This window comes from Zalophus californianus, chromosome 5, assembly GCF_009762305.2.
Source record: "Zalophus californianus isolate mZalCal1 chromosome 5, mZalCal1.pri.v2, whole genome shotgun sequence".
Lineage (NCBI taxonomy): Eukaryota > Metazoa > Chordata > Mammalia > Carnivora > Otariidae > Zalophus > Zalophus californianus.
The window spans coordinates 22,332,901-22,346,365 of record NC_045599.1 but is presented as its reverse complement, the minus strand read 5'-3'; the positions used below and the strand labels follow the sequence as shown (position 1 = coordinate 22,346,365).

At 42.3% G+C, this 13,465-nt stretch overlaps 1 protein-coding gene across 1 annotated transcript in view; it reads left to right on the top strand.

Moving 5' to 3' along the window:
- FBN2 (fibrillin 2) overlaps positions 1–12,707 on the top strand; it is a 262,634-nt gene extending 249,927 nt beyond the window's left edge. The window contains exons 61-65 of the mRNA XM_027606724.2: positions 360–488; positions 2,203–2,322; positions 6,683–6,914; positions 8,010–8,181; positions 10,760–12,707. Of these exons, the coding sequence (XP_027462525.2) occupies positions 360–488; positions 2,203–2,322; positions 6,683–6,914; positions 8,010–8,181; positions 10,760–11,134 (1,028 nt within the window). The 3' untranslated portion in view covers positions 11,135–12,707. The remainder of the gene's footprint in view (positions 1–359; positions 489–2,202; positions 2,323–6,682; positions 6,915–8,009; positions 8,182–10,759) is intronic.
- Positions 12,708–13,465: the final 758 nt, after the last annotated feature.

Genomic DNA, 13,465 nt, shown 5'->3' with positions numbered 1-13,465 from the left:
TATAACCATGTATGTTCAGACTAAATATGAACAAAGGCTCACTGTGATTTAGAGCATGCTAATGGACAGGGTAGGTTATTTTATGTTAGAAGACACACATGTGTTAAGAGAGTTTCAGTCTGCACTATTAAAAACCATGTCCTCAGTTGACCCAAGATATGCTTCAGTTTCACCTCTCTTGAAATACTCCTTTTCTTGCCACTTTTGCCTCTAACCTGACAGTGAATCCTGGCATACGTTTCCCCCAAATTTTCACATCTTAAACTTAGGTTTTCATGCCTCACTTTTCACTTTGTGTAGTGAAATCTGAGTCATGTAACGACTGGGAAGCTTGACGCTCCTCCTTCTTGCTTTGCTAGACAACAATGAATGTGGGTCTCAGCCTTCACTCTGTGGAGCAAAAGGAATCTGCCAGAACACGCCTGGCAGTTTCAGCTGCGAATGCCAAAGAGGGTTCTCTCTCGATGCCACTGGACTAAACTGTGAAGGTGAGTTTATTTGCTAAAAAAAACCCTTAATCTAATACAGCAAACTATTTTAGCTTCCAAGGCACTAAATAGAGAAATGAGATCATCTCAAAAGGAAAAAAAATGTATTTAACAAAATAGAACTTAGTGGTTGATTTTCGTTCACACATTTTCACATATCATTTTGGGGGCAGAGGAAGACTTTAATGTGACAGAACAAAAATTCTATATGAATTGGTTTTTAAAGTAACTGGAGTCTTTACCTAATTACTGGTCTAAAAACAAAAAAACAACTGAAAAGGAATTCTGTAACTAATATGGTATATAGTAGTGTACAAATATATCAGAAAAAAATGATGATGGATTTTTGTTCCATGATAACTAAATGAGTGAAAGTTAAGTGTAAGAAAAGAAACAGTTATCAAAGAGAATTGTAAAATATATGAAAAGCACTGGGGAAAGTGATGGCTATTTCTATTTTATTTTTCAGAAACTCCTCTTACTCACTCTCTTCTCTAAAATGGGCATTTTCTATCAAGCCACCTGCCCCCCAATAGGTATTTCCTGTAAAGTCCAAAGAAACATTTAACTGGGAATAAAATAAGAATCTGCCTATACTCAACAAAATATCATACTGTTCTCCAGTATCTCCACTGCAAGGGCTAATGTGGTAGAATTGGTATCTTCTACAAAATACACATGCCAAAAATTATAAGATGGCATACATCCCCTTATATTTTTATAAACTATCGCAATTTAAGTCTTTACTGATTTTAGTCCCCCTTTGTTATTCTTAGAAACGTATGGTTCTGGATTCTAGAAATATATTCAGAGTTTTTAAAATACTCTTTATAAGAAGTATAAGACATATATAAATCTAATTTGTAGCCAGGAAAAATTCAGTTTTGAAGATTTCCATTTTAACATTTTATATTTGAAGTCATTGAAACTTCTAAAGTATTCTGTATATACAGCTGCTTGCTGAGTTCAGCGTGTGATTATCCACATAAGATACCATTTATTAATTAGGCATATAAGTTTGTTATACACACATCAAACATGCCAATTTTATTTCACTCTCTATGGGTCGATTTCAAGCCTCAGTTGTCATTCCAAAAGAGTATTGCATGTATGGACAAGGAAATTATTCCATATGTTGTAATAATACCATATCATATCTAAAAATAACATATACTTAAATTTTGCATCTAATTAATGTCAAATGGTAATAAAAACTTTTGCGTGCAAAGCAATTATACTCTTTAGGTGTCTCTGTAGTGCTTGTATCGTCCCACACATGAGGATTTTATTTTTTTAAGATTTTTTTTTTAATTTATTTATTTGAGAGAGAGAGAGAGAGCATGAGCGGGAGCGTCGGCTCTTGGTTTTGGCTTAGGTTGTGATCTCAGGGTTGTGAGATGGAGCCCCACGTCAGGCTCCATGCTCAGCGGGAAGTCTGCTTGAGATTCTGTCTCCCTCTCCCTCTGCCCCTCCCCGCCTCTCTCAAATAAATAAATCTTAAAAAAAAAAAAAATAGCTTAAGGTGGGTTCTCATCTCAGAACCATTCTTTGTATCACCGCTAATAACCCTGTGACTTGGGAAAAGTCACAGCCTCTCTGTGTGTCTTGTTTATTTAGTTCCCCCGATAATAGTTCACCCAGGTTGCGTTTGGAGTGCGTTTAAGGACAGTAGAGGAAAGGGTGCCTCAGTATCATGCCGGGATTGTTTTTGCAGACGTGGATGAATGTGATGGAAACCACAGGTGCCAACATGGCTGCCAGAACATCCTGGGAGGCTACAGGTGTGGCTGCCCCCAGGGGTATATTCAGCACTACCAGTGGAATCAGTGTGTCGGTGAGTCCGCGCTTGTTACATAGCATCTGCTTTTCTTACCTTAAAGTAGCTTTGCGTAACATGGACAAATAAGAAAGGCTGATGTTTCGGTTTGGGCTTTGAAGCCTAGCACTTGAACCCCAGTCCTTTGGACGGGTGCATGGGATTCCTGACACTAGTCTCTCTACTTGTGTATGTTTGAAAATACCCGGAATAAAAATGTTGTTTTAAGTACCCAGAAGGTAACTCAACTCTAGCGTTTATAATTTTAATTTTCTACTCGATGTAAGTTTAACTTTCTGAAGACGGTGTCAAGATGCATCGTCTTCCTTTGCCAAGGTCAGGGGCTTTTCATCATTACTTTCTTAACTTTAGATTTGGGGTTGAAGAATTGCCCACCCATCTCCCTCATATAAATCTAAATGAACTCAGATCAGCTTAGTAAGGACCGTCCATCTGGGCTTTCCAGTTACATAGATTTAATGAAGAAGGTTAAGTATCTGAAGGTAAAAGAAGTACCCAGTTACAGCTAATTCTGTTGAATTGAATTTGTCTCCAGACAAAAGTGTTTGTAAAATAAATAAAGCCTGTAGGCCCTCAGCCCTGTTCCTGGCATTGATAATAGTCAATGGAAGTTCTCCTTTTAAGGAGAGACTGATCAAAGAGAACATTATTCTGTGCTTGAATAGCCAGCTGATTTACTTAGCAGAGGCCTAATTTCTTGGCTCCATCTGAATGCACTTCATGGACCTGCCATCCAACACGTTGTGACATCAGATGCCCACACAGCTGAGCCTGAAAGGGGGCAGTGGTCCTGCAGGGAGCCAGCAGGGGATTTCCTGTGCCTCTGCAGTGATTTCAGTTACCCCACGTGTTCCCCAAATATTTCACTGTGAGCATCCACTCGATAAATTAATCTGATTTTATCCTTTGTGGTCTCCTCAAAAGAAATCTCTAATGACAGTTTAGTGAATTGAGAGGAGAAAATCAAGACGAATTGCAGAGGGAAGCCAACTTGGTGAAAGTCACAGAGATGCTGTGATCTTGTGCAAGGCCAAAGAGACACTTTGCCAGCCCACGAAGAGATGCTCTTGTGCAGGGAAATGCAGAAACCGTTCGTGATCTCGAAGTTAGGGACAGAGTTACCTAGGATTATCAGAATGATGAGTTAGGCAATCAAAATGATTTCATAAGTTTACTTCTTTTTCTCTTCCCACACACACACAGAAAAATGTTGCCCAAGTCCTTATGCCCTGATTGATTTATAAACAGAGGCAAGGTACAGGCACACTCTTCAGAATATAGAGAACAGTACCTTTGTAGACAGCTGTTAAGACAGCTTAAAATAATTATGCTTTGTTTGTTTACTAAATAAAGTGGAGGGTCTCGTATTTTACAAATAGCATGGACTTCTTGGTTAATTCTGTGGATCTTAAGGCAAAAAGAATGATCTTCTAATATTTCATAGGTGTCTTATTAAATAGAATTCTCATTTTTAAATTGATCCTAAGTATAAATAAGAGCACATATCATCTCACATTCCAAGTTTTTTAAGTCTTCTGAAGCTTCTGCCTATAAACATCTAGTGCAAAAATATCCGTATAGTTTTTCACTAAATTGGTCTGAATTTAAAGTCAAGGCTATATGGTACATCCTAATTCCCCTTTGGGGGATTCTCAGAGGGGGCACAGTCACCCCCACAGCAGCTCACCCAGTGTAACAGCCGGGATTTATTTGGGAAGGTTCTAGATTCGTCCGTGCAGGGTTGAGGAATCTAGCTGGTCCCTACTTTAATTGCTGACTTCCTTGCTTTGAATTCACATAATTCCAGTTAGAATTCTAACCCAAATATATGACAGGGATAGAATTAAACAAACCATCAGGAACTAGTAAAAGCAACAAGTTATCAAAAGAACAAGAATTATGACAAAAGTGCACATTGAAAGGCCACAGATTATTTTTATCTGTTACTGCGTGTGTATCACTGGTCATTTCATATGATCTGGGGGGAAAGGTAGAATGAACTATTTCAGATTTATCTGGATTCTCTTAGTAAATGGACAAAACTGTTCAGAGTCAATGCATCAGATAATTTAAGTAATATTAAATGATTAGTACTACTGCATTTTTGAAGTGTGGCATTTTAACATTACTAATACTACTGCCAACTTAAGGAAAATGAGTTTTTTTGTGTTAATACTGAAGAAAGGTTTTTGAAATTCAAGTGAATACTTGAAGATATTGCCGCTCACTTGTCAGAGAACATCTATATAACATTCTGGTGCATAGACTCTACAGTTTCTCCGATGTTTACAAGCATTATAATTATTCAGAATTGAAAATAAGTGAGCATTAACCTTTGATTATGAAGAAAAATTATGGATTAGTGAAGTTTTTGGTTATGTAGTGTTCACTAACTTCCAGTTGCTTCTGCGATCACTTCAAAATAATTTGAACACAGCTTCGTGACACACGAGTCAGCTCAACATGAACGTATTTTCAAAGTGAGATGACCTGAGTCCATAAAAATACACCACACTATACATTTGTAACATACAAATATGAAGTATATGATGGTGCTTACAAAAACATTACATATTTTTAAATGTTCTTGTCAGTAGTATGTAAATGCCACTTACTCAATTAATTGGTTTTGCCTGATTTTTCCACCTAACACAATGTCTGATACTATATTCATAGCAGGATCGTTTTGTTAAATTATGACCTAATTTACATTCTTTGTTATGGGAGAAGTACCGATATAAATGTCAGAGTTAATGATTAGAGCAGATAAGCCTTTGTGGCAGAATGCCAGGTCTTTTGTATTTAGAAATAAACCAGCAGTTATGTCTGTGTCGTAGGTGGCCTAGTGGTTAAGAATTCATTTAAATACTTTCTCCGGATGAAATGAAGACTGAGAACTTGTACCTGTTGGGTAATCATCACAGGTTTTATATCCAGAATTCTCTATTTGTTGGCCTGATTTAATTCTGAAACTATAATCATGACACAAAAGTTGCCTCATACTATCTGCCCTTTCAGTAGTAACCTGTGTGCCGAACTTAATGAAGTCAAATTTCCTGTCTGGGAGGCCTCGGCAGCACGGAGACTCCATCTGCATCCTCCATAAGCTCACGGAGCTGCTGCAGACATGCACTTGCCTCTCGCTGTCGTGTCATCTCCTTACACATGGACCATTTCCCCACGTGGGCTGAAACATAAACTTGTCACAGATTAGGTAAACAGACACACTGTGCTCCAGGGGAGTCGCAGGGATCAGAAAGAATTCCACAGAACAGATGTGACCTGTGCCCAGGGTGAAATGTGGATTATGATAAAGCCCAAAGGAGTCAAGCCACATGCTCTATATCGACCAGACAGCTAAAAGCAAAATTGTTATCTCCAAAGTTAAAAGCACAATCAGGCTTTGATTTGGTAAAAATAAGAGCAACTGAAAGTATAACCTATAATTATCCTGCAGTCAGGAATTTACAGTGAAAGGTTAGTTACTAAACAAGTAAAACCTATGTCAGCTGATGGCTGGATGCAAACCTCTCTCAGAAGACACAGTCTGCACCTAATGGGTTCTCAAGCAGTTAAAAGCATAGTAGTTTTTTGGTTCAGTAGATCCGGTTAAATAATATTTCTTTCAATTATTTTAAGTCAGATTATTTAAATGTTTATATGTGTTTCCCCCCCATATAGAATGAATTTGGCAATTGCTGGGAGAATATACGTGTACCCAGATACAGTGTTGTTTTTTTTTTAAATTGAGACGGAATTGACCTACCCTAAAATTCATGATTTCCAAATTCATACAGTTTAGTGGTGTTTAGTATATTCTAACCAGAGCTTGCAACCATCACCACCACATTTTCATTGCTCCAGAAAGAAATTCCGTACCCATAAGCAGACATCTCCATTTCTTCCTCCCTGCAGCCCCTGGAAACTAGTAATCTACTTTCTAGCTCCATGGATCTGGGATTCAGGCTTTTGAAGTAATCTTTGGTTCAGATCAGAGAATAAAAGAGTTATTCCCAGTAGACAGACTGCAAATGTCTTTCCCCAAGGGCTGCCATCGTATCGAGAAACAGCACAAACAGAAGATATAAAAGGGTAGGGCAAGGCTTTTTTAAAGCCATAATTTAGGTGGATTTGTTGGGTTTTGGTATTTTGGGTTTGTTTCTGTTTGTTTTTTGTTTTTTGTTTTTTTTTTTTTTTTACTTTTATATGCTTTTGCCAATCAGCCATCAGAGTAAACCTTTTTTAAATACAGTTCCAGAGGTATTTTCCTATAAAGCCGTCAAGACCCTGACGCTCGGCCTCTTCCCCTCACCGCCTCCTTCCCCCAGCGTGAGAGTTTCTTCCTTTGTCCTCCTAGACGAGAACGAATGCTCCAACCCCAACGCCTGTGGCTCGGCTTCCTGCTACAACACCCTGGGGGGTTACAAGTGCGTCTGCCCCTCGGGGTTCTCCTTCGACCAGTTCTCCAGTGCCTGCCACGACGTCAACGAGTGCTCGTCCTCCAAGAACCCGTGCAATTACGGCTGCTCCAACACGGAAGGCGGCTACCTCTGCGGCTGTCCGCCCGGGTACTACAGAGTGGGACAGGGGTAAGGCCGAAGCGCTGCTCGGAGGACTTAGGGTGTGGGAAGAAGCACCGCCAGGAAGGTACATGGGTTAGGTCAGTGTGGCAGGATCGCCTCCTTCGTGGTGACCGTAAGACCCCCTTTTGTACAGGTAGCACTCGCCGGCCCCTCAGAAGAGCCTGAATTGATTCAGTCGGATCCCTCAAGGCCAGAGACAAGCAGATGTTTAAAAATGCAGCTCCCTTGTTGTCACTGACACCTGGGTTATAAAGTACAAGTAGAAATGGCTGCGCCGGATTTTTCTATGAATTTAGGCAAGTGCTTGCCCAGTGGTCCCCAAGGAAGGAGTCTGTCGCTCCTCCTGCTCCTCTGGTTTATACGGCACAGAGAGGATGTGCCTGGGCCCTGTGGCGCCATCCCCACCCGGCCGGGTTCCGGCCAGCTAGTGGCCTGCTGCCGGGTGAGCTGGGGCTAGTGCGGCTGGCTGCAGTGGAGCTCGAGCTGCCTGCGCCCCGCCGCCCAGAAGACGGGGACGGACGAGTCAGGCAGGGTCACCCCCCCCCCCGCCCCGAACGAGCAGTGCGTGCGTTGAGGCGTGGGGACTAATCTGTCTACCACTGCTGCCTAATCATGCTTGAAACCAAAGCCTTGGTCCAGACCAGTGTCCTTTAGGGCCAGCTCAGGGACTCTCACTATCCATAGTGGGAGCTCAGAAGTCTCAGCTGTAACAGCAGCGAGCTTTCTCAAGAGCATAAGCACGGGCTTCGGGCTTTTTCTAAAGCAATGGAAATTCTCAACATTATCTTTTGAAATTCATAATTTGCTTTTTCTTTAGCTTCTTGATTTAACCACACGTGAGTGCTTCAGTCTAATTAGGATTGAAAACTGGAGAAGCCTGAGCTCACTCTCACAACAATTTTGATGTTCAGAATGAGCAAGAACCTCATGCATTAAGTGTTGAAGGAAAGAGTTACCAAGAGTATTAGGTTTTCCTGTTTGTGAGCTTAGAGTTTACTTTGTCGGTTTCTTGTCTCTGAAAAGTCTCTGCTCTACCACTGGAAAACTGTGGACACGGTTATTGGTGAAGTCTGACCTTGCCTTGCTTCTCATTGCCAACAGCCACTGTGTCTCAGGAATGGGATTTAACAAAGGGCAGTACCTGTCCCTGGATGCGGAGGTCGATGAGGAAAATGCTCTGTCCCCGGAAGCATGCTATGAGTGTAAAATCAATGGCTACTCTAAGAAAGACGGCAGACAGAAGAGAAGTGTTGGGGAAGCCGAACCCACTGCTGTGAGTAAACCTCGCTCTGTCCTCTCACAAGATTTTATCCTTAAGCAGGAACACATACTGTGCAGCCAAATTTTATATAGGTTTCAGCCTCAGTAAAGTTAAAGTTTTCTTGTAACATTTTAACTAAATCCACAGACACAATATGGCAAACACCCGTCAGTGGCATTATTAGCTCGGAACACAAGGACTAGAGGGGAAAAAAACTTTAAGATTCACAGTTTCAGGGACACTTGGGTGGCTCAGATGGTTGAGCGTCTGCCTTCGGCTCAGGTCATGACCCCAGGGTCCTGGGATCGAGCCCCGCATCGGGCTCCCTGCTCAGTGCAGAGCCTGCTTCTCCCTCTCCCACTGCCATTCCCTCCGCTTGTGCTCTCCGGCTCTCTCTGTCAAATAAATAAAATCTTAAAAAATAATAAAATTTTAAAAAATGATCATTGGTTTAAAAAAAAAAAAAAGACTCATAGTTTCAGATCCTACACTTTTGTCTTTGATTTGTGCCAGAGGAAAAAAGGTGTCCATCTAGGAAATAGCAGTTTTGAAATGATTAAAAAAACAAAGTATTTTGAATTTGTCCACTTCTGTTTTATACAACTATAGTACACTAGGCTGATTTTAATTTTCAGTAGATAAGCCAACTAGGTCTCATATTCTGTGACATGTATAAGTGTTCCCTCCATAAAAAATGGTATCTCCAGGTAAAGTGTATTTGAAAGGAACTGGAGATCTGAATTGCCTGCTGGTGGTTCTGTGCTGTTGATGGCATTTAACTGAGTAGTTAAAAGGGAGGACCATGACTGTGTGGTTTTGAATGTTCCCTGACCCTCCCCACTTATTACCCGTGTCACATGGGGCATGTTCACTTAACCTCTCTCTACCTCAATTTCTTCACCTGTAAAATGGGGATAAAAATGCCTGGGTGCCTCAGTTGGTTAAGTGTCTGACTCTTCATTGCAGCTCAGGGTTGTGAGTTTAAGCCCAGCTGGGCTTCCTGCTGGGCCTACTTTAAAAAAAAACAAAACAAAAAACTTGAAGGCTGACAAGAAAATTGAGTTGACACTGTGAAGTGCCTGGAGCAGTGCTGGACATATTAGTAAATGTCACCAAGTAATACCTGGTACCCAAAGATGTTGGTGATTTTCCCAAAGATCAGGGATAGCACCACCCTCTTCACTTAACATTATTGTAAAATTCCCCCACCAAAAAAAAAAAAAAAAAAAAAACCCTAGGCAACTACTAACTGGCTGTGTGAGTTGGGTGACTTGCTTCAGTTTTCTGGGCCTCTGAAAGTTTCCTGATCTGTAAGGCTAGATCTCTCTAGCCAAAATGTCTGTGGTTTAATTTTATAATAATAAACAGGCCAGCATTAGATTTACCTTAAGTTGACTAAGGTACTAACTGATATTTAAATATGGCAATTGAGATATCCATCAAGTACCTCTGACTACATTCAGAAATTTTGTTTATGAAACCTTCCCACCATGATACTGGGGATAGGCTTATGTCTGATCACTGATGGGCACTTTTTTTTTTAAGATTTTATTTGTCTATCTATCTATCTGTGAAAGAGAGAGAGAGAGTGCTCGCACAAGTGGGTGCAGGGGCAGAGGGAAAGGGAGAGACAGGAATTTCAAGGAGACTCCACACCAAGCATGGAGCCCAATGCGAGGCTCGATCTCACAACCTGAACCGAAATTAAGAGTCAGACACTTAACCCACTGAGCCACCCCGGCGCCCCCTGATGGGCACTTATGTGCCAGCAGAGCCAAGTTCTTAAGGCATTCACTCAAAGCTTTGGATTTTTGCCTGTCTTACAAATAGCATTTTAGGGGCACCTGGGTGGTACAGTCGGTTAAGCAACTGATTCTTGGTTCCAGCTTGGGTCATGATCTCAGGGTCCTGGGATGGAGCCCCACATCCAGCTCTGTGCTCAGCAGGGAGTCGGCCTCAGGACTCTCTCTCTCTCCCCCTCTCCCTTTGGCCCTCCCCCCTGCTCGCTACATAAATCTTTAAAAAAAAATAATAAAATAACATTCTAAAACCCTTCCACCCCTCTGACCAAGTGAGACTTGGTTTATCTGGGCCTGGCCCCACTGTTTTTTTTTTTTTTTACCAAAGCTGACTCAAACCCAAGCCCAGGACTCGGCAGGTCCCTCTGTGTGCCCATGGCTGTGGGGGCCTTACAGATCACACCAGGCCTTCAGAGTGCAGATTGCTCTGGGGACCATCCCTACTGTTGGCTAAGAGCCGCACTTCTAGTTTAGACTCCAGCCACAAAAAAAAAAAAAAAAAATTTACAATCATTTCTTATTTTTTTATTAACAAGCTTGTTATTCCGTAGACTCATCAAAAATATTTTGCAATGTGAATGCTCTCTGTTGGCTCAGCCCTGTCACCTGGATCAGGTGAATGAGAGGCTGTAAAGATCTCCACAGACCACGCCCAGGGGAACTGGCCTCTCCCCTCAGCCGACAGGGCCGCACAGGAGCCTCCTGTGCAAGCACTCGTGGTGCGGAGAGCACACAGAGCCCTCTGCATGTGCCTGAGTCTCCTCCCCCGTCCTTTCCTGCTCTTTCTCCAGGTTGAACACGTCAGCCTAGAGAGCGTCGACATGGACAGCCCCATGAGAATGAAGTTCAACCTCTCCGGCCTTGGCTCGAAGGAGCACATCCTAGAACTCATGCCCGCCATCGAGCCCCTCAACAACCACATCCGCTACGTCATCTCTCAAGGGAACGACGAGGGCATCTTCCGCATCCACCAAAGAAACGGGCTCAGCTACTTGCACACGGCCAGGAGGAAGCTCGTGCCCGGCACATACACACTGGAAATCACTAGCATCCCTCTCTACAAGAAGAAGGAGCTTCAGAAACTGGAAGACCACAATGAGGATGACTACCTCCTAGGGGAGCTCGGGGAGGCTCTCCGGATGAGGCTGCAGATTCAGCTCTATTAAGCCCTTACAGACTTGGTCCTGGGCTCCAGTCCCTGCACAACCAGCCCGCAGCAGCCTCAGAGAAATCAGTGACTAATTGCAAAGAGGGGAAAAAAAAAAAAAAAAGACAACTTTTGTTTCTTTCCTCCCTGTCTTCAGACTGCGCAATGTTGACCCTCACAGGGAGGGGTAATTGAGACTCTGGTGTGGCCAAAGATTTGAGTACAAAGGCAACCGTGGTTACTGTATTTTTTTTTTTTTTATATAACTTCACTTTAAAAATATATTAAAAGAAAACTAAAACTAAATGTTCAAGAGATCAGCATATGGCACTAAATGCACAAAAATAATGTGAGCTTTTTTTTTTTTTTTCCTGTTAGCAGTCTGTAACACTTTGGGTATTTTGCTATAGTTGCTAATTAAAAAAAAAAATATAGATGTTTATTTATTTTTAATGCAGTAATATATGGAGAAATGAACAAACTATGTAAACAAAAAGGGAAACTCACTTGTTTTTCTTTAGATTTATAAATTTGAGCTTATTTCTTTTAGAGGTGCTTTTTAAAAATCCAGTAGATTCAAGAGAGGTTTCCTTTTGGTTTTCTGCCAGGGGTCCAACTGGTACCCATCTGATGATTTTTAAAGAAAGCCTCCCAGAGCTGTAAGGGCAGCGTAGTCAATAACTTAAAAGACGGCCGAGTCATTAGATCCTTCAGAAAGGAGCTCAAACCCAGAGCAACTCGTGGTGACGATGATCGTTCCCACCACCGGACACACCAGGCAACTGCAGATGAAGCGTAACCACTGTAGCAAAATACCTTGACTGCTTGTTAGACCAGTAGCGTTGCAGGCCAAACCGTACTGTATTTCCTTCGTATAACCTCACGGAAGCACGCGTGCTCCCCACAACACCTCATTCCTACCCAGGGTGGGCCGCGCTCTTGGGGCCCCGGCAGCCGCCGAGGCACAGCCCGGTCCTCTGCCAAGGAACGCCTGGCGTTCTGTAGTGTTTGGTGCTGTCTTAGATTAATGGTGCATTTATTATGTTCAAGCTGTTTCAGGATTGCCATATGTGCAAACAAATCATGCAGTACAGCCGAGGAATATATGTTGTTTTGTTGTTGTTGTTGTTGTTTTAAATCCATTTTTTTTTTAGAATTTTCATTAATACTGTAGTTATACACCATATGCCTCGTTTTATCATAGCCTATTGTGTATGAGAGATGTTTGTACCATGAACTGATGTTTAGTTTGCTTTAGTCATTTAAAAAGATTCTGTACCAGGACGTGCTGATAGAAGGACGGCCCCGCCTACTTCTCAACCCAAGAACCTGTCCCTGGCCCAGTGCCCAAACCTCATCTGTGAAATGGCCCAAGCACATGCAGGCTCCGGGTTGTTCCTCTCACACCGTGCTGACCAAAGATTCATAACCAATTCTATCCAGTTGGGGGTTTTGTGTTGTTTTAATACCTAAAAAAAGAAACTGTAAATTTGTAATCAAGTGTTTGTGAGGAAAAACTTATGGTTTTTGGTTTTGTTTGTTTTTGTAGGTCTGTGTATCAAATATGACACTTTTCTTGCAATAAAGCTTATTTTGGGGTAGTTGGCTGGCTGAGAGTTTGATGAGACGACAACCTCCGCTGTGTGGGTGGGCGGCGCTGGGGGCCTTGCCTACCGAGACCTGTCTGAAAGGGCCAGAAGGAGAGCCAGGCCCAGTTACAGGAAAACGAGAGAATGCTGTCCAGTCTGTGACACAGGAGTGTTCAAGTGACGAGGACAACGTAAAGCCCTCTTCAAGTAGAAGGACAAAACTAAGGCAGTAGGTCGTTCCCTTCCCCATAGATTCTAGGTCGCCTCGGAGCCCCCCATCTTTCTAGAGACCTGAGAAGCTCTTCATGTCATCCCCACGTAGGCTCTGAGGACCTCTGTGTTAAAGGACCTGTGAGGAAGTACAACATTCTCTGAGGCTTTCTTCTTTAAGGCTTTTCCTGACCTTGAGTTTTTAGGCAACAGTACACACTGAGCATACCCCGGGGCCAAATGGTGTCTCCTCATCCAAAAGAATCCAAAGCTTCCTATCTCTTACAGTGTTTACAGACTTCCCTCGGTGGGTAAGTGGCCAGATACGACAAGTCACCTAACTGAAACCTTTTTTTTCCCTTCTGATACACTGTTGAAACGAGCACAGAAATGTCTTAGAAGTCAATTCAATGCGAAGTTTGAGAATCCGTGTGCTCAACTTCTTCATCCGAGGGATGAAAACAAGGAAATGTGACCCATCCTAATGCTGCCCTCTGCCTATCAGCAAGGAAAGTATTTGCCTCAGGGCACGCTTTGTATCTTAACATACA